General features: G+C 38.7%; 2 protein-coding genes across 2 annotated transcripts; one reads left to right on the top strand and one right to left on the bottom strand.

Annotated features, from left to right (window-relative positions):
• Positions 1-141: 141 nt before the first annotated feature.
• Positions 142-2,649, bottom strand: LOC104910391 (leucine-rich repeat and coiled-coil domain-containing protein 1-like). Its single transcript, XM_010709090.3, has 3 exons — positions 1,340-2,649; positions 1,008-1,213; positions 142-647 (listed from the first exon to the last, which is right to left on the bottom strand). Exons 1-3 carry the CDS (start codon positions 1,564-1,566, stop codon positions 574-576), a joined length of 507 nt encoding a protein of 168 aa, XP_010707392.2. The 5' UTR covers positions 1,567-2,649; the 3' UTR covers positions 142-573.
• A 4,589-nt stretch (positions 2,650-7,238) lies between these two features.
• LOC100538984 (solute carrier family 7 member 13-like) lies at positions 7,239-15,041 on the top strand. Its single transcript, XM_010709089.2, has 4 exons — positions 7,239-8,692; positions 11,247-11,378; positions 13,128-13,492; positions 14,227-15,041. Exons 1-4 carry the CDS (start codon positions 7,969-7,971, stop codon positions 14,470-14,472), a joined length of 1,467 nt encoding a protein of 488 aa, XP_010707391.1. The 5' UTR covers positions 7,239-7,968; the 3' UTR covers positions 14,473-15,041.
• The last annotated feature ends 3,525 nt before the right edge of the window (positions 15,042-18,566 follow it).

Below are 18,566 nucleotides of genomic sequence, written 5' to 3'. Positions count from 1 at the left end.
AGTTCATTGTTCCAGATCATAGAATCATAGAATTGCTTGGATTGGAAGGGATCTCAAGGATCATCAAGCTTCCACCCCTCGGCCACATGCAGAGCCACCAACCTCCATATTTAATACTAGACCAGGCTGCCCACAGTCCCATCCAACCTGGCCTTGAACACCTCCAGGGACAAAGCATCCACAACCTCTCTGGGCAGCCTGTTCCAGCACTTTACCAACCCAGATCAGGATCTCTAGGCAGCTACAGTTATGCGAACTCGCTGTTTGCTTGTGTCTGGTGTTGCTGAACATTCACTCCCATTTCCATAAAGCTAAACACCAGCAACTCCCGACCATTAGTTACATGGTCAAGCTCATAGAGGCAAAGCTCAGCAGTGCCAAATTCAGAAGAATGAATTCCAGCTCAGAAGAAATCATGATGAAAAAAATTAACAGCTCAGAGCAACAGCAGCCACCACCTTTAGCAGCATTGCTCAATTGACCAAACTGATAGAAACCTCTGAAAACACATCTGATTTTTTTTTCTTAATTGAAGTGAGGCAAATGCTTTTTATTGCTCTACCCATGCCAAAGTCACTTACCAGAGAGATTGTGTATACGATTATATGACAAATTCAGCGTAGTTAAATTAAAGAGCTTTTCCAGTCCTAAACAAAGTGAGGGAAATAAAGACAGTAAGGTTTGCAGAATTCTCTGCTTTGTCAACTCGAGACTTGCACATTATGTATGCCTTTTAAGATCACAGCTACAAATGATCATCAACTATGATTAGAATATATATATATATATATATATATAAAGACATAAACACACTTTTTTCTTCCAATATACAGCACCTTGTTGTAATAAAGTTTAAAGAGATCATGTGCACGTTTTAAAATGTACACAATATGGCCAGCAGTTTGTTTTGACTCAGCACAGCCTCGGCACAGGCATACTTCCAGAAGGAAGTTTTAATACATAAAGCCTCATCTGTTGAGAATGGGGCAGAAATAAGCATTGCAGACCCTCCACTGCCGTTATCAGGTTGCAGGACAAGTTCAGGCTGCGCAGGCTCTCCAGGGCACTCAGCCCCTCCATGCGGCGGATTTGGTTGGACGACAGGTCCAAATGCTGCAAGTTCCGGAGGTGGCCAAGCCCTTCGATTCTGGCGATGCGGTTGCAGTGCATATTGAGTGTGTGCAGGTCCGAGCTCAACGAGACCTCCAGCAAACTGCGGGGGAGAGGCACCGCCGTCAGCAGGAAGGGGAACGGCGGACCCAGCCCAGCCCAGCCCCAGCCCCTCTTCCCTGCTCCCTGTCCCGTCATGACCCACCCGGCCCGGAGGAACGCTGCTCACCTCCTCACGCCCTTATCCACGAGACTGAGCTCCACGGGCTCGCCACCCTGCCCCGCCATCACGCCGCCTCGCTTCAAACTTCCCTCCGCTCCCAACGGCGACGCTCCGTACATTGCGACAGACCTGCCGTAAAGCAGCGAGCGCCGCCGCCGCCTCGCACCGCCTCCGCCGCGGGGAAGGGGCAGCCCCGGGAGCGGCGAAGGGGGGTTGGGACCTTGAAGGGTCATTGAGCCCAAGTCCTAGCTGCACGCAGGGCCGCTAAAACGTGAAACCCTATGCCTGAGAGTAGTATCCAAACGCTCCCTGAACTCCGGCACTCAGGCCGTGCCCACTGCCCTGGGCAGCTCGTTCCACGCTCACCGCCCTCCGGTGCAGAACCTGTCCCTAACCCCCACCCGCCCCTCCCCTGACGCAGCTCCGTGCCGTTCCCTCGGGCCCTGTCGCTGTCACACAGAGCAGAGCTCAGCGCTGCCCCTCCGCTCCCTGTGAGGAGCTGCAGCCACCGTTAGGCCTCCCCGCAGCTCCTCTGCGCTGAGGACACACACAGGGACCTTAGCAGCTCCTCATAATTTACTCTAATTTTCAAACCTAGTTAGTATTCATTTCATAACTACAATCAGGTCATTTATAAATATACATTTTTACTATAACTCTTTGAGCCTAACCTCTCTGTGAGTTTTTCACCTATCACATTATTGTATTTGTCTAGCTGCATCCTGGACTGCGTCTGTAAGTTGATGATCAATGAGTACTCTTCAAGGAAGTGTTTCAGTGCTTTGATTATTTTTTAGGACTGCTACAGTTCTTAGAGTTCACTGGAGTCATGGTTTAATGCTCACTACTCGCTCAGATAGGCTTGGGCAGTGGCCATGGCTGGAACTGTGCATGGTGTCTGATGTCAGTGTTGTAGTACTCCTTTGCAATATGTCACTGACAATTCCTCATGGATGTTTTTATTCTTGAAAGCGCTATGAGCAACACTATGTAAGTTTACAGTGCAGAACAGAGCATTTACTGTAGAAAATGCAAACTTGTCCCTGTACAAGGGAACACAGTCTTCTAAAAATAGAAGAGGAATCACCTCCAGCGGGCAGTTCATGAAGCTGTCCTGGGATGGGTCTTTTCTCTGTCACTGTTCACTGTAGAAGCCCAACAAAGTCTGAATGCGTGATTTTTGAATGGTTAAATTTGAACTTTTAAGTGCTATTCTTGGCTATACTCACCAGCCAGCAGTTACTTATATCTGTTATGAAAAAAATCCACCATACTTTTATTCATACTTTAAAGCCCAATACAGAATGTTTACAGCATCTCATGCAAACGCCTTTGTATTAGTGTTTTGATAAGGCTAAGGAAATTCTTTAGATAAATAAACTGTATGTCTAGCAAGAACATTTGTGTTGGATGAAATTACAAACACAGTGTAATTCCACAAAACAGTGGCTTTTGTCATGTTTAGCTAATTGTTATGTGGGATTTCTTTCTTAATCAGTAGCAAAACTGGAATGATATTTATGTCAACAAAACAGATTTGTATGTCTTTCAGTAAAAGGCAGAAGTGCAAAAATTTTGACAGACAACAGGGAAAAAAATCTTGTTAAGGCAGTAGATTTTTATGTGTTTGAAGGTGTAATCTCGTTTTCTAAAGAAAATAGATTGTGAATACATCATGGGGTCCTGTGCAGCAGGTGGTAAACTGGCTTATATCTAATATGACTTAGAATCTTTGAAAAGTCGTTGAGCACCTTCCAGATGGCAAGACACAGAAAACTACTTTAAAATGACACATTCTCCGCAACAGGTGATCTAAAGAAGAGGAAAAAAGAAGGAAGAATATAAATAAAAATTGTCATTTATATTAAATGCAACATATCACTTGCAGACATATGCCAAGAAAGATTAAATATGCTTGCTTTTTTTTTTTTTTCCCTTGAAACTCTCTTCAGACTTTGCTTTGTTCTTCTGTATGTTTATCCTTGCTGAATGTCAGCAGCTTCTTCAGAGAAAATACAGATGAACATTTACTGAAAGTTTGAAAGGCAAATTAACTTCTAATTTTTTCTCTGTCTTCTCCTCTTAAGGGATTTAGGAAGATGCAGAACTAAATCAATACAATGGTAGAAATCCTGAGAAGTTAATTGAAAAGGACCTAAATAAATATTTTAAAATTGTGCATAGTTTAGATAGATGGACTTCTTTCTGGTTCATCTAATCAGTGAGTGAATCATAGGAAAGACTTAGTGAGTACACACACAACATTTTTGCAAGATGATTAAAGACTCCTTATCTAAGAACTTGAAATTCAGTTAATTACAATTAGGAGATAATGCATATCCATTCTAGGCAGCAGTATTCTTCCATTACTCTTCAGTATTGTCTTTTTCTTAAATCTAAAGAAACTTCAGTGATTAAGAGAGATGAGTTGCGACAAGTGCTGACATTCATGACAATGAAAACCTTGAAATTGAAGGCTAAAGAGTTTGGAAGGTTAGAAAATTAAAGAGGAAAATCTTCAATGCTTGGAGAACTAGAAATGAACAGCTGAAGTTTCAGGATCAATCTTAATTGTTATATAGCATTCTCTTGACTTAATTTTCCCATCTAAGAGAACTCTCTAGTTGGCATTCACAAGAATTCCCTGTTGAGTATAAAAATTGTAGTCCAAAGACCTTTTATTTTGACGTTGATATAACCTTTTAGTCTACTCTAAAGGGAATCTCAAGCTTAGATTGTTTCAATAGTTTATCTTTGCCTTATATTCAGTAGTTGAGTTTGTGGATAATGTCATCAAAGTGAATCTGACCAGGTATACATAGTTAGGTGTGAGGTAGAAGACGCTGACGTATGAGACCTTGAAATAATCATATAGACTGTGTCAATTTATCCTCTCAGAAGTAGGACATGTTGCAGAAAACCTTGAAAATGAATATAAATGATGTGCTTCACAAGACTCTGCCCTTATGCATTGGAGAAAAAATAAAAAAAGAAAAAGAAAAAAAGCGGTTTGGGTGGAAAATACCTGTTGTTGCACAGCCAGCAATGTTTCACTGGGTTCTCCCCTGGTAATGCTCACCTGGTAATACTATTTCCAGAGCTTCAGCTTTTGTTGGATTTGTAGGAATATTGTCTTTATCTCTGCTCTTACTTACCTCCTTCTACTCTGGCAACAACGCACCAAAATGAAAAGCATGCTTTGCTTTGCATAAATCGCAAATGCATTACACTCAATTCTAGAAATGTTTATCTGTGCTAGGCAGAAAGCACACACAAGAAAATAATAATCTCAGTAGGGTTTCCTGAAATCAGGCAGCTTTGCAAGAAGTAACAAATCCTAATTAATCTGCTTCTGGGAGATTTTGGAAATGCTCTATTATACTAGAATTTAACATACTTTAGGATGAACAATGTAACAAAGTCATTTGCATCCATACTTTAACTTTCGTTTAAATGTAATATGTATTTGTTTTTAGAATAGTAATCTCATTCCAGCTGTCTGTAGCAGAACACCCAAAATAAAGAAGTTGAGGATTGCTAGGTATCAAAAAATTACATATTTTAGCCATCTAAAACCATTTTTCACACTTAATTTCCAGCTCCTGAGTATAGGTGAATAAATACTTTGATTTGTTATGAATTATTCATAGTAATGAGTTTGTGAACTTAAAAACTTATTGCAATTTATAAATTGAATAAATGTAACTTTAAATGCATGCAAAATTTTATAACTAGAATTTTTGATGTCTGTAAGACTTGACTTTTATTCAAAGGTGAAAATATAATGAATGGTACAGTGATTTGCAGAAGATGGAAGAATGGTCTTTTGGTTAAATGCTGTTCTGAGCTGTGGATTCTGTCATTGACTGCTGCATAGTTTCTATCTGATGATGGATATATGCTCTTTACCGAGCTTTTCAGTGTTGCTTACCAAAGTGGCATTTGGTTGCCTACAGCAGGCAGCTAATGCCGTTTTAGATGCCCAATCTAACTTCTAGCTGGCGCTCCGGAAGGTAATTAATCCTGTACATCTTTTGGCATATTCTTCAAATCTGTAAAAATATCTTGAGCCATCACAAACATCTAAAATATGTCTCATGGCTTACGTTGGACACTCGAGTTACTTCTCAGTTTTGTCCTTTCTTTATTTTTTTTTCCTCTAGGTGTAGAACCTGAATCCATAGTCTCTTTTTTTCTAGATGCCTAACCTGATTTGAGGAAATGCAGAATATGTGCAGTTGCAGTGGTATTCCACGGTCACATTGAATCATGCCTTTATTCTTTCTCTGACTTCTCTGTGTGTGCCCTCTCAGTTTTAGTTCCCATGCCTGTTGGAAACTGAGTAGTTTCCATTACTCTAAAGTCAAGTGCACTGTGAGCTGTTCTGATGTAATTAGTCTGACCATTTTTTAATACATATAGTAAATTTGTATGGAGATCTGCAGTTAATGATGACTATATGACCAACTAAGAAAAAAAAGATACAGAATATTGTCTAAGCACCTAGAAATAGTCACTTAACAAATTTAAAAAAATAAAATAAAAAACAACTACAACAACAACAAAACAACTCCATGCCTATGCCTGTTTTAACTAGAGGTCTTTTATACGATGGCATATTAGATAAACCTTATTTTACAGAAACATTTATTTTGTACTTCAGTGAATGTCCAGCTGTTCAAGACCAGTCTGAACCATATAAAAGCCTTGAGTTTTGTTCAGAGCATTGTTGAACTTTGACTTTCTGGACAAAACTGATTCTACAAGTTGACTGGTGAAAAGTTAGAATCTTGCACCTTTAGGTATGCGCTGAACTTATTTCTTAGTTTCCCACTTTCTTTGTATTTTGCTCGATATTCCTTGAAAAGAATAAGTGCATTTTTCTTGGGACAAATGGTATACTCACATCTGAATGAATTTCTGCATTATGAACATAAAATATGCCACAGCTTGTTAAATGCTTAGAAAAATCAGTGGCCACATCTTAAAAGGCACACACCAAACTATTGGGAATTTTCAACCTTTGTCATTTTGTTCCAAAGCTATATATGTGATGTGGAAATTACCCCCCCTTGCCTTTGCAGCAATGTTTGAATATTAGTAAGTGCTTGTACAGTTCTTGAGTGGCACTCAATGATGGGTACTCCATAAAAACCATTAATGAACTGATAACATTCTCTCTAGTGCGGTGTTCAGGAAGAGAACCATAAACAAGATTCATTATATGCTCAGGGGATTTGGCAAAAGACACTGTTTACTACTGATCACTGTCCTTTTTCACAGAATCACACTACCACAGAATGGCCAGGGTTGGAAGGGACATCAAGGATCATGAAATCTCCAACCCGCCTGCCACATGCATGGCCACCAAGCTCCCCATTTAATACTAGACCAGGCTGCCCAGGGCCCCATCCAATCTGGCCTTGAACACCTTCAGGGACGGGGCATCCATAACATTTCTGGGCAGCCTGTTCCAGGACTTCATCACTCTCATAATAAAGAATTTCCCCCTGACATCCAATCTAAATCTTCCCTCCCTCAACTTAAAACCATTCCCCCTTGTCCTGCTTTTATCAACCCTTTCAAAGAGTTGACTCTCCTCCTGTTTATAGGCTCCCTTTAAGTACTGAAAGGCTGCAATGAGGTCACCTCGCAGCCTTCTTTTCTTCAGGCTGAACAAGCCCAGCTCCCTCAGCCTGTCTTTGTAGGGGAGGTGCTCCTGACCCCGATCATCTTTGTCACTCTCTTCTGGACCCTCTTTAACAGCTCTCTGTCTTTCTTGTTCTGGGGGCTCCAGACCTGGACACAGGACACCAGATGGGACCTCACAAGAGCAGAGTAGAGAGGGACAATCATCTCCCTGTCTCTGTTGGCCACCCCTCTTCTGATGGAGCCCAGGATACCATTTGCTTTCCGAGCTGCAAGGGCACACTGCTGGCTCATGTTAAGCTTTTTGTCTATCAGGACCCCTAGATCCTTTTCTGCAGGGCTGCTCTCAAGGACCGCTCCTTCCAGTCTGTATGAATGCCTGGGGTTCCTCCTGCCCAAGTCCAGATGGCATCCCTGCATTCTTCCCAAGTGATATTATATATATTTTTATATATTGACTATGGAAAAACATACCTGTCTGTTCATCTCATGTCTCTGTCACTGTCCACAGCATATAGAGGGCTGAACTTTTTCCTCATGCTGCCATGCCTTCCCACTTTCCCTTTTCCGTAAGTCTCATACAGAGGTAACATTTATTTACCTCACGGAGTTGTCATACATATTGCATATGTAAAGAGTCTGGGAGTCCTTTAATGGAAATCAGCAGAGAATTGAAAAGCATTTACTGTGTATTATTTGTTATGCCAATTTCTCTAAAGATATCCCCAGACCAAATTTCTGAAGTATATATTAAACCAACGTGTCCATGATTTACCAGCATTCCTTGAAGTAACCAGTTAATCATCTTCACACACAAGACAGCCAAACCCAAAGTATGCTTTCTTTTCTGAATGATTAAGCCAGGCTTCTCATAACATTTCACTGGCGAGTAGGGCCATGACAATCATCTAAGAACAAAGTGAGAAGAAAATACGTGTAATCTTGACACTGAAGCCATAGTATCTGCTGGGAAAAATAAGAAGAAAATGGGGAGAGAAAAGAGCAATGATCCCAAAAATGTGAAAAGAAAAGAAAAGACCAAGATGCAACTCCAACGAAGAATAGGTTGTTTTGATGGGGTAAGTTTTATTATTGGCTCAATAGTTGGAGCAGGGATCTTTGTGTCTCCCACAGGAGTGTTAAAGCATTCCCTGCTTAATGTTGGTGTTGCATTAACAATCTGGACTGCTTCTGGACTAGTTTCTCTTATGGGCTCCCTCTGCTATGCGGAGCTGGGCACTGCTCTGCCATTTTCTGGAGGGGAATACAGCCATATTAAAAGAGGCCTTGGATCCCTACCTGCCTTTGTGTTCATCTGGACATCAACGTTTACCAAGCCAGCATCAAATGCAGCCCGAGCCTTGCTATTTGCTGAATATGCCACCCAGCCCTTCTACGGCATTTGCCCTGCACCAGAAGTGCTGAAGAAATGCTTGGCTTTGGCCGTCCTCTGGTCACTGGGGATTCTGAATGGATGCAGTGTCAAAATGGCTGCATGGGTGCAGATGGTGTTCACTCTCCTGAAGATGATGGCGTTGTCTGTAATTGCTGTTGGTGGTATAGTTCTGCTCGTTGGTGGAAGGAAGGAGAATCTCGCCAGGTTTGAGGACATGTTTGGCTCAGAGATGCCCAACGCATCACAGATTGCCGAAGCCTTTTTCCAAGGACTGTACGCATATGGTGGTTGGTGGTCCCTCAATTATATGGCAGGTATCTTGCTCTTTTTTTTTAGATTTTATTCTGCAATAGCAATTCTTAACATTCCTCTGCTAGCGTTAGAAGAACTTGTCTGTCCTTCATGGGTTTATGCACATTTTTGTGGTACAAACTGTCCACTGGTCTTGTGTGCGATAGGGCTGGTAAAAGAGGCATTGCTCTACTGTATGGATGTTCCTTGCTTCTTGTGTAGTCTCCAGAATGAAATTAACATTTACAAAGGACTACAAGAGAAATTCAAGAAGTTTATTTAAAATCTCATTTGTAAATAGAATTTTTCATATCTCAGAAAATTAGAGTTTGTGTTTTACAGAAGAATGCTTAAATTATTTTTGCCAGCCTATTTGCTCAATAAAGACCAATTTCAAAAAGGTGATTGACTAATTTGTATATCAATATGTATATCTTCTCTGATTTGTACATGGACAAATTCATACTGAATTGTATTAAAATATATCAATTTGAAGGATATATAGTGTAGCCTGTCCATGATAGTTCTCTGAGAACAGTTGTAGAAGAATGTAAGGGAAATGGTATAAATCTTCTGATATAACTTATATCCAATTTTAAACATGCAAAATCTTTTGGCATGTTCATTTACTTGTCCTGTTTTATATCTAGTGATAAATAACAATAATAAGCAGCAGTTTTTCATGAAAATTGAAAAGAGATAATGCTCACAATTAGATACATACTTCACAGTGAATTGAGTGAACAGTTTTTTATATTATCATTAGATTTATGGAGTTAAGTTGTAAGCAAATGGATGATGCCGTTACATCTTTAACCTTACTCATCCATTGACCTCTACCACATGTAGAGACATTAAACATTAAATAAGCCCAATGTGTGAAATGTGTAACACAAAGTTCAGTGGTGAGAACAGTGTGAAAATTGGGTTAATATTTAAAAAACTGACGGTTACTATTAAAATCCAGCATTTAGAATATGCTGTTATTAAAAAGGTGGTAAAAAGCAGAAAATACAACTTTTGAAATCTTAGGGTTTTCTTATAGGCAAGAATTCAGATTTTTACAAGGAAATAAAAATTGTTCACAAAGTACTATTTTCTGATCAGTTACCACAAGTAACAATTGCAATACACTAGTGATAAATGCAATCCACTGGATATCACAGCTGTTTAGACAGATGCAGCTGTGCTATGGACCTCTCCTGAACTGAGTTTCCTGTTCTTCAGCAATAACTTTCATTCCTGTGAGCCTTAGCTAAAGGATCCCATGCCAGCTGGATGTTGGGACTGTAGCTAGCAATGAAACAAATGGACAGACAAATTTAAATCAGCTATTTTGGTGATTGACTCCTTTTGTGCTCTAAATTATGAAGTGTATTTCTCCCATTTTAAATAAATACCCAATTCTCCAATAAACTGTATCCGCATTTCTCTGTTGTGCTCATTCTGTCCCTCTGCAGTCCCACTGCACAGAATAGGGCAGGCTCAAAGCTGATGCAGGAGGCAGAGATAGTATTTGGGGAGAAGAATGATTCACCGTCCCTCACTAGCCTATATCAATAGGCTGAGTAGTTTTAAGCTAAGATACCAGGTTTAGCATTAAACACTTTTCCTCCACCAATTTTGTCATGGAAATGATAATGGCAGAATCCAGCTGGCAACTGCCCTTTTTAAAAGCCACTATATTACTGCTCCTCTGCCAATACCTTCATTTTTTCCCATTATGTCTTCTGTATCTTCTGATGTAAGAGCAAAGAGAAATGTTTTGGGCAGGAATAGGAAAATACACTCAGAATGATGATCAGAGGGACTGGAGCACTTCCCTACAAGGACAAGCTGAGAGAGTATAACCTGGAAGAGGGTGGATTTAAACTAGATATTATGAAGAAATTCTTTACTGTGAGAGTTACAAGACACTGGAACAGGTTGTCCAGCAAGGTTATTGTGGATGTTCCTCTCTGGAGGTGTTCAAGACCAGGCTGGATGGGTCTTTGAGCAGCCTGGTCTAGAGGGAGGTGTCTCTGCCTATAGCAGGGAGTTGGAACTAGATGATCTTAGAGGTCCCTTCCAACCCAAACCATTCTGTGATTCTGTGAAAATTTGGAATTGGGCTCACGAAGTGATGAAAGAATAAAAAAGCTGTCTTTACAGCCTCACATTCAATCTTTAGATTTAAAAGTATGGCTATTTGGAAACTTATTAACAAATCAATATTCTAATGTACAGCCATATATTTGTTTAATCAAATCAGAGAAAATTTATTAGTTCTTTGTCATTTTTTATCGGTCTCTCATTTTTTATCAGGTCTCTCTTTTCCCAAGACATCTAATAGCTAAAAAAAGACAAAGGAAAAAAAAAAAAAGTTCTAAATACTTCACTTAGGACTCTTTGATGATAAACTAGTTGAAAACTACTGCAGGAGCTTACAAACAGTGTGGTTTAGGAACCATGATTAGGGGTTGGGACAGGATTTCTGTGTCAGTCATGTCAACCTCTGTGTAGATTCACCACTGAAACACACTTACAGAAGTTACACTGCTTGCTTTTTTATTATTATTATTTATTTGTGTTTTTCAGAAGAGATGAAAAACCCTAGCAGAAATATCCCTTTAACTGTGATGACAGCTGTTCCCGCAGTAATTGTGTTTTACTTACTGGTAAACATCTCATATCTGACTGTCCTCACTCCAAAGGAAATTGTCTCCTCAGGTATGAGTTTGATATTTTTGTGAGAAAGGTGAGTTCCTTTAGTGTACCTGTTTGTTGTCAGTGTATTGGATTACTTGTGATCACCCAACTCCACAATTGGGAAGTGTGAGTTTCACTATAAGTTTTAAAAGAAAATTGTGGTTTAATTTTGCTGCATGATATAGGTTGGACTGAATTCAAAGAGATAATAGTAGGTGTTAAAATTTTGACTTGTACTGTCTAAAAAGAAATCAGAAATGCATTAAAACATGGAAATCAAGTGATGATTGGGTCCTTGTTTGATATAGGTAGGGATTTAGTTTTCCTATAGATTTAATCCTCTCTCCTCCTTGCTTTCCTATGTCACAGTATCTAAGGCTAAAGTCCTTACTGTTTAGGATGGGAACAAATAATCATTCCAAGTTATCTGTAATGATAAATAATATAGAAAAGGCTATAGTCAGGAAAGCATAGCCATTTGGGGTTGAAGAGGGGTTATTCATGGTAAGTATTCTCATTTCTTGGAAGACCTTGTTTGAAAGTGCAGTTTGTAAAGCTTCTCTCAGATACAGTACCAGTAAATTGTGTATAAAAAGGGCCAAGAGAAGCTGTATTTCTCTTTGATTGTCCACGCAGCACCTTTTAAAATCCCAGCCTAATGACCCTGAACTGTCAGACCTTGCCTTGTCCAGGAGTAACAAAACCAAACCCCATTTAAACAATCACTTCTTTTTCTTTTTTCTTTTTTCTTTTTTTTTTCTTTCCTGTGAAAACAGCTCAATAACAGAAATGATGGTGTAGCTGTCACTCAGCAGCCCCATACTGTCATATGCCCACAGTCAGGCTATCTGCTGGGAGAGACACAGACATTTACAAATCCATTCTGGCAGGAAAGCAGCAGTGGATACCAGAACATCAGCGAGCAGCTGCCTGGCTGGCACAAGCAGTTCCTAAAATGATGGTGGAGTGTTACTTATTTATATCAGCTGAGGAGATGGCCTTAAAATTATAGCTCTCATTTCAAACATTGCTGTACATTGCTGCAGTGCTTGATTGGTCACTACATTTTTGTTGTTTTCTTCTCCCCTAATCTGAGAAGTTTATGCTGTACAAATCACTGCAAGACCTATATTCCTCATGGCACTTAGTTATAGGGCTGCTAAGAATTAGTCCTCAATATAATGCCGGCCATCACCAATTTCTGAGAAATATGGAAAATCACTTGTTCAGCAATAATCTTTCACATTTTCCAGTTCTACCCAAAGCAAAATCAGATTAATAACACGTTTTCTGACCTGTCTTTCTACGTACGTGCAGTTGTGTTGCAGTTTCCTCTTACCAGTAGGTCATGTCACCACTGTGGTCAGGGAGGAGACTAATGCCTCCATTTTCTTTACACAGCTAGCCCTACTCATGTGTTTCCATTTGTTATTCATGATGCCGAGATGCAGCCATAACGCTTACAGGGCACTCAGTCCCTTGCCTCCTGTTGGCCACTGCGACTTTACCCAGGAGCTTTTGTAGTGATCAGGAGTCCTTGCTGCTACCTACTGCTGCTACCATGCAAGTTTTAGCTCCTGAATGCAATACTTTTAGAATTAGATTAGATTCATTTGATTATTCAACAAAAGAAAAATCAAAACAAAACAAAAACCAGACATTCCCAAAAAGTAATAGATATTTCATGCATTTAAGTTTCTTTTCTCTTCAGTCTGTTGGAAATTCAGAGCATGGTACCTACACCATTACTGATGCTTTTTTTTCTTGCAGTTGCTGTGGCAGTAACTTGGGCTGATCGAGTGATCCCTTCTGTTGCCTGGATCATTCCTCTCTCCGTTGCTGTCTCGATATTTGGTGCCCTCAACAGCAGCATGTTCACATTAGGTCGATTAAGCTATGCTGGAAGTCAGTCAGGACATTTACCTGTTTTAATATCTATGCTTAACGTCCATACTTGTACTCCAGCACCAGCTTTGATTTTTTCAACCACCATTGCATCCATTTTTATAATCCCCTCTGACCTTATTATGTTAACAAATTACTTTGGATTTTCTGCCTGGCTTATGATTGGATTGACTTGTGCAAGCCTGATTGTACTTCGATACCGGGAACCTAACCTACATCGACCATACAAAGTAATTGGAAATAAGTTATCAAATATTCTTTTGGCTTTTTTGAGTCATGGGTATCATGCAGAAGTTATGGAACAAATACAAGACAAAAGTTGATAGTTATTACAGAAATATAAATGGTAATCACAATGATTAGAACCTTACTCATGGTCTGGGACAAATCTGCTTCATACTGTAGGGAAAAGGTAAAAAAAAAAAGAATGGTCCTTGCCCCGGAGAGGTTACCTGAAAACAAGAGATGAACATGCATAGAACTGGGGAGATGTGCGGATGAGGAACAGGGAACCATACTGATGTGGAGCAGAGACAGGAACCATGTGGGATCCAGGCTGGCAGTTGTTGGTTTAGGAGACCTTTGCTCTCATCTTTCTTCACCCAACCACAGCCATGAGGGTCAGGTTTGATTTCGTCTCAATCTAACTGTCAGAACACTAGATTGGAGATATGCAATTAATTAGCATTAATTGTGAAAGCTTTCTCTAGGTGCTGAGTTTACTTTAGGTGTCCATACTATTATATGGGTGAATGCTTTTCAGGCGCTGCTTATCTCTTTTCCTTAATGATAGAAGGAGCCTGAAAAAGTAGACAATTTTATGTCAGATAAATCTCCCCTGGGGTGAGGTTGAAGCAACACAAGTGGTATTCTGGTGTGGCAAAGAATGCATTATTACTGTAGTGAATGATACATGAAACTATGGTTGCTCAGCTACTTCCTAATTTTTTTCTTTCTCTTGCAGGTGTTTCTGCCGGTTCCATTTGTGATGGTGGCCATGTCATTTTTCTTAGTTTTAGCTCCTATAGTCTGGTCTCCAAATATGCAATACTTTTATGCTTTTTTGTTTATGCTCGGGAGTCTTATTGTTTATCTTCCTTTTGTACATTTTAAATTGCATTTTGCATTTTTTGATAAAATTACTTGCTACTTGCAGCTACTGCTGGAAGTTTCTCCTGCTGATGGTTCTGATGAGAGTAAATGTGAATAATGGCAACTTTTTAATCCGAGTGCAACCTGACAGCTAATAGCAGATTTTCTTTAACTGAGATTGTAGGTCAAGATTTGGATGTTACATGTCATATATAGGAATACATGTTTGCATATGTATATGCATATTTGTACATATGCAAATGTACAAATATGTACATATACATATATGAATATGTATGTATAGGCATTTAGTTTCAGGACTGTGTGTATATGTAAATGTTAGGTGCATACATATACATAGATGTACATATTTAATAGATGCAAATAATCTTCTTTAAATTGATAAAATCCATAAAATGCTCCCTCTTGCTCCCAAAGACACCATTAAAGATGCATATATAATTGAAATAACAGAAATAAAACTGAATTACAGAACCAATACCTATAAGTATTATCATAAATAAGTAAATATGTACTTGTAGCATCATTTGATAATGCACTTGTAGTCTCTAAAGTAAGTTGGCTGGATTATTTCTAGTTCTGAAAAGTTTGTTTATTAGAACTTCTGGTTTTAAAGGCCTTAAACTTCTATACATCTGCAAGCTTTTTTTTCTGAATTTATTTTTAATAAAAAAGCTTTTGAAGAACATTGTAAAATTGACTGGGACTTTTTTTTTTAATCCCAAGAAAACCATACCTGATGAGCCTTGGCTATTTTAGACCAACACAGAAACATGGGGTGAAACCTTAATAGGCATCAAATAAATCAATAATTGTTATTTATCCTGTTTGTCACACCAATAAAATTCACTATCTAGATTAATTTACTAAGTGAGCATTAATATTCTGTTATTCCTTATTTTTCTGAGCTGATACATAAGAGCATTTTTGTCCTCCATCCATTTCCCTTCCATTTTTTAAAATGAAATTAAGATAAATTTTTGAGCTTTTATTTTAAGAACTGAGACACATTAAATCCACTGAGTATTAAAGCCTAAGAACCAGTACACAGGAAACATCACATACTTCAGGGCTAATCTATTAACATACGCTGCTATTTTCAGAATTATGACAAAATTACGTGGTTAAATGATTTTTTACCTGTCTATACAATACTCACCCGTACAACCAGTAGATGGCTCCAGACCAACATCTCTCTTAGACCAGGATATTCTGGGTCACTGGATGTTGTATTAGTGAGAGAAAAAGTTTTACAGAGCACTGTATTATTGTAGAATAGAAAAATTCTTGCAAAAAGATTTAATTCTTCAATTCAGAGGTCAGAATGATAGCTTAGATCTTCAGACTATGCAAAGTCCAGGGTAGCATCAGTAAAGCTGGGAGCCATCTGAAGGCTTAGGAGGATTTGATGCTGTGCTGGCAGAGCCCTCAGTGTGGAAACAAATGCAAGAAGCAAGTGATTCTTCCTATGGCTGATGAGGTACGCAGAATGGAAACCTGAAGTAAAATGTAGATCTTTTAAAATGCTGTTAAAGGGAAAGCCGTGCAAGAGAGAAGTGGATACTGCTGAGATGGATACTGCTGAGATGCATCCTGCTGAAAGCAAGAGAGAAGTCAATGCTTAATTTCACTGAATGGAGCCATCAGAAAAGCATTCATCTTGCTATTTTAATTAAAAAAAAAAATCACAAGGCTAAACAAAATTTTCTGCAGGTAGGATTTTAAGGGCTGAATTCTAGCGTGATGAAAAGAAAGGGAAAATTTTACTGTGACTAAAGAACTGAGTATGGATTTGTAGAGTCAGGTGTGGGGCCTGGCAGTGCCACTGATTTTCAGCTGACCTTGATCAAGTCACCTACTTAAACCCATGTTTTAATTTATAAATAAAAATGAAAGTCATAGGGGAAAAAATGTAGATGGTACAATGAAATGTGTAGAGGGTGACATGGCCCAAACTGAGAAACACTGGACTTGATTTTTCACAATAATTAATATTTTCAAAGTGCACTTAGTTTCCTGAAATTAAGTTTCAAGTACAGTAAAAAAGGGAAAGGACAAATCAGCACCGCCACGTTGGTTTAGATGGATAGCAGGTATCCTGTAAGTCAGAGGCCTCTGGCTGTAGGTAGCTGGAATGACTTCAAAACGTACAAATGGTGAAATGTTAAAATATATCCATAAGCATTTGAAAATGCACCAAATCGAGCTGCAAGTATGTAAGAGGGGATATATAAAATGAGAAAAAAATAGGATTAGTGACAGTTTTGTTTAATTTTTGATTAAACGATTTCAACATGACCTTGGAATTTTACAATTAGAGAGATCAAATTCTGAGCAATTTCACCACCTCATCTGCACACGCTACCTCATAAACTGTATTAATTTCAGTTCTACAAAAAATAAGGGATTGTGTTCCTCAAATTTATTGTCTTCTTTAACACAAACTACCCATTCCTGCATCTAAGTGAGACAGAGGTCTTCTGAAAAATAACTCATTAAATGACCCGTTGCTTGGAATGGGACTCAGCTGAGCTGAATTAACGTTATAAAAGCAACCTCAGATATGGTATTATTTCTTATCTTCTGAATATGAATCTCTTGATGTGCTCCTAATGCAGCCTTTCTCTTGCCTGAGTGGTTTAAAATGCTAAATCACAATGAAGCAAATACAGCTTTCAATTTGTATAGATTTCTTATTGTTGCTGGGTCATTCCACATTTTCAAGCACTAAGCATAAAGGAACAGAATTCAAATTTATAACTTGTATTAGCTAGTCTGGCCAAAAGCAATTCCATATTTTAACATTATAGCTTGTTTTAAATGACACTAGTTGGTCTCAGCTGCTTTCCTACTTCTATGTATCTCAGAAAATGCTATGTGGAAGTGCAAGTGTTTTAGTACTAGACTATATCAAATGTTTATTTCAATTTTTAATTTTTTTTTTGCTTTTGACATCATAATTTTTTAAAGCTCATGCATACTTTCATGTTTCAGAAATTCAACCTTATAACAAACTTAACATGTGGTTGTTTTATTTTCAGTACTGTAGTAGCTTTGTTTGGCATATAATGAACCCGGCTGTTTTTCTTGGTTCCTGTCACAAAATTTGTATATGTGTGTCTGTTTACTTTTTTTTTTTGCAATAGTCACCATAAAAAGACAGATGAAAATCAATATTCAGTTTTATTTTTAAAATTACTTGTAGTTATACACCATACTAACCCCATGTTTCCTAACTGCTTAAAAAAAGTAAAAATAAAGGTAAAAATAAAAAAATCCCTCTGAGGGAGTTGTAAGGAAGAAAGGGAGGGAAAAAAAAATCAGCAATTAATTTTTTACTCCTTGTAGGTATTGTCATTTGTGATTCCAATGAAAAGATAATCAACTAATAAGAAAACAGTTGCATTACCCAGAGAGGTGGTGGATGCCCCATCCCTGGAGGCATTCAAGTTCAGGCTGAATGGCACTTTGAGCACCTGATCTAGCTGAAGGTGTCCCTGTTCATTGCAGGGGACTTGGACTAGATTGCTTTTAAGGGCCCCTGCCAACTCAAACAATCCTATGATTCTATGATTTTTGTTTGAACTTTAAATTTGATTGGTTGGAATTTTGGTTTGTGCAGAATGAGCTGGCTTTAGCTGTTAGCCTTGGAGGGGTTCAGACCTTCTGGCTTCTGACCTTGGCTTTGATATATAGCCCTGTGTGCACTGCAAAGGTTTCCCATATCTCAGTTTCCACATCTGCTAAAACAAAGAAAATCATGTTTTAGCAGCTGTCTGATCTCATAGGTCAATGAGAATCTGCTTGTCACCCTCTCTTCCTAGCATGCAGTTGGGAATTATTCCCGTCACTGCTCCATATGACTCATATCAAGTGATGGGGACCCTGGCTCATTTTCAGAGGTGCTGAATGTTGCCTATTCTTTCTGGATTGATTTGAAGGCATGAGACCTGTAAGGGCTTCAGAAACTTGGAAGCTGTTACTGTTCTGCTTTGGAGCAGGAAATTAAACGTTTTTTAAATTAACAGCTTTGGATAACTTGTGTCCGACAGGTTTAAAGACACAGTTAAGGAGGTTGTCTATTAATGTTGATTTTCGATGTATCAGAGGAAGTTCCAACAGAGGAAAAGAAGGTTAGCATGCTCATATTTGAAGAGAATAAAAAAAAATGACCCAGGTAGTTATAATTCT

The sequence above is a fragment of the Meleagris gallopavo genome, chromosome 3 (assembly GCF_000146605.3).
Source record: "Meleagris gallopavo isolate NT-WF06-2002-E0010 breed Aviagen turkey brand Nicholas breeding stock chromosome 3, Turkey_5.1, whole genome shotgun sequence".
Taxonomy (NCBI): Eukaryota; Metazoa; Chordata; class Aves; order Galliformes; family Phasianidae; genus Meleagris; species Meleagris gallopavo.
Note: the sequence above shows the minus strand (reverse complement) of the source record. Positions and strands in the feature narration are given on the sequence as shown.

Bases quoted from the DNA above. Each gene is read 5' to 3' on its own strand.
- LOC104910391 (XM_010709090.3), bottom strand. From the start codon at position 1,566: ATGACCCTTCAAGGTCCCAACCCCCCTTCGCCGCTCCCGGGGCTGCCC. The intron at 1,214-1,339 runs GTGAGCAGCGTT...TCTCCCCCGCAG, and splicing joins GTGGATAAGGGCGTGAGGAG to TTTGCTGGAGGTCTCGTTGA. The intron at 648-1,007 runs GTCTGCAATGCT...CACTTTGTTTAG, and splicing joins CCTGATAACGGCAGTGGAGG to GACTGGAAAAGCTCTTTAAT.
- LOC100538984 (XM_010709089.2), top strand. From the start codon at position 7,969: ATGGGGAGAGAAAAGAGCAATGATCCCAAAAATGTGAAAAGAAAAGAA. The intron at 8,693-11,246 runs GTATCTTGCTCT...TGTGTTTTTCAG, and splicing joins GTCCCTCAATTATATGGCAG to AAGAGATGAAAAACCCTAGC. The intron at 11,379-13,127 runs GTATGAGTTTGA...TTTTTCTTGCAG, and splicing joins AAAGGAAATTGTCTCCTCAG to TTGCTGTGGCAGTAACTTGG.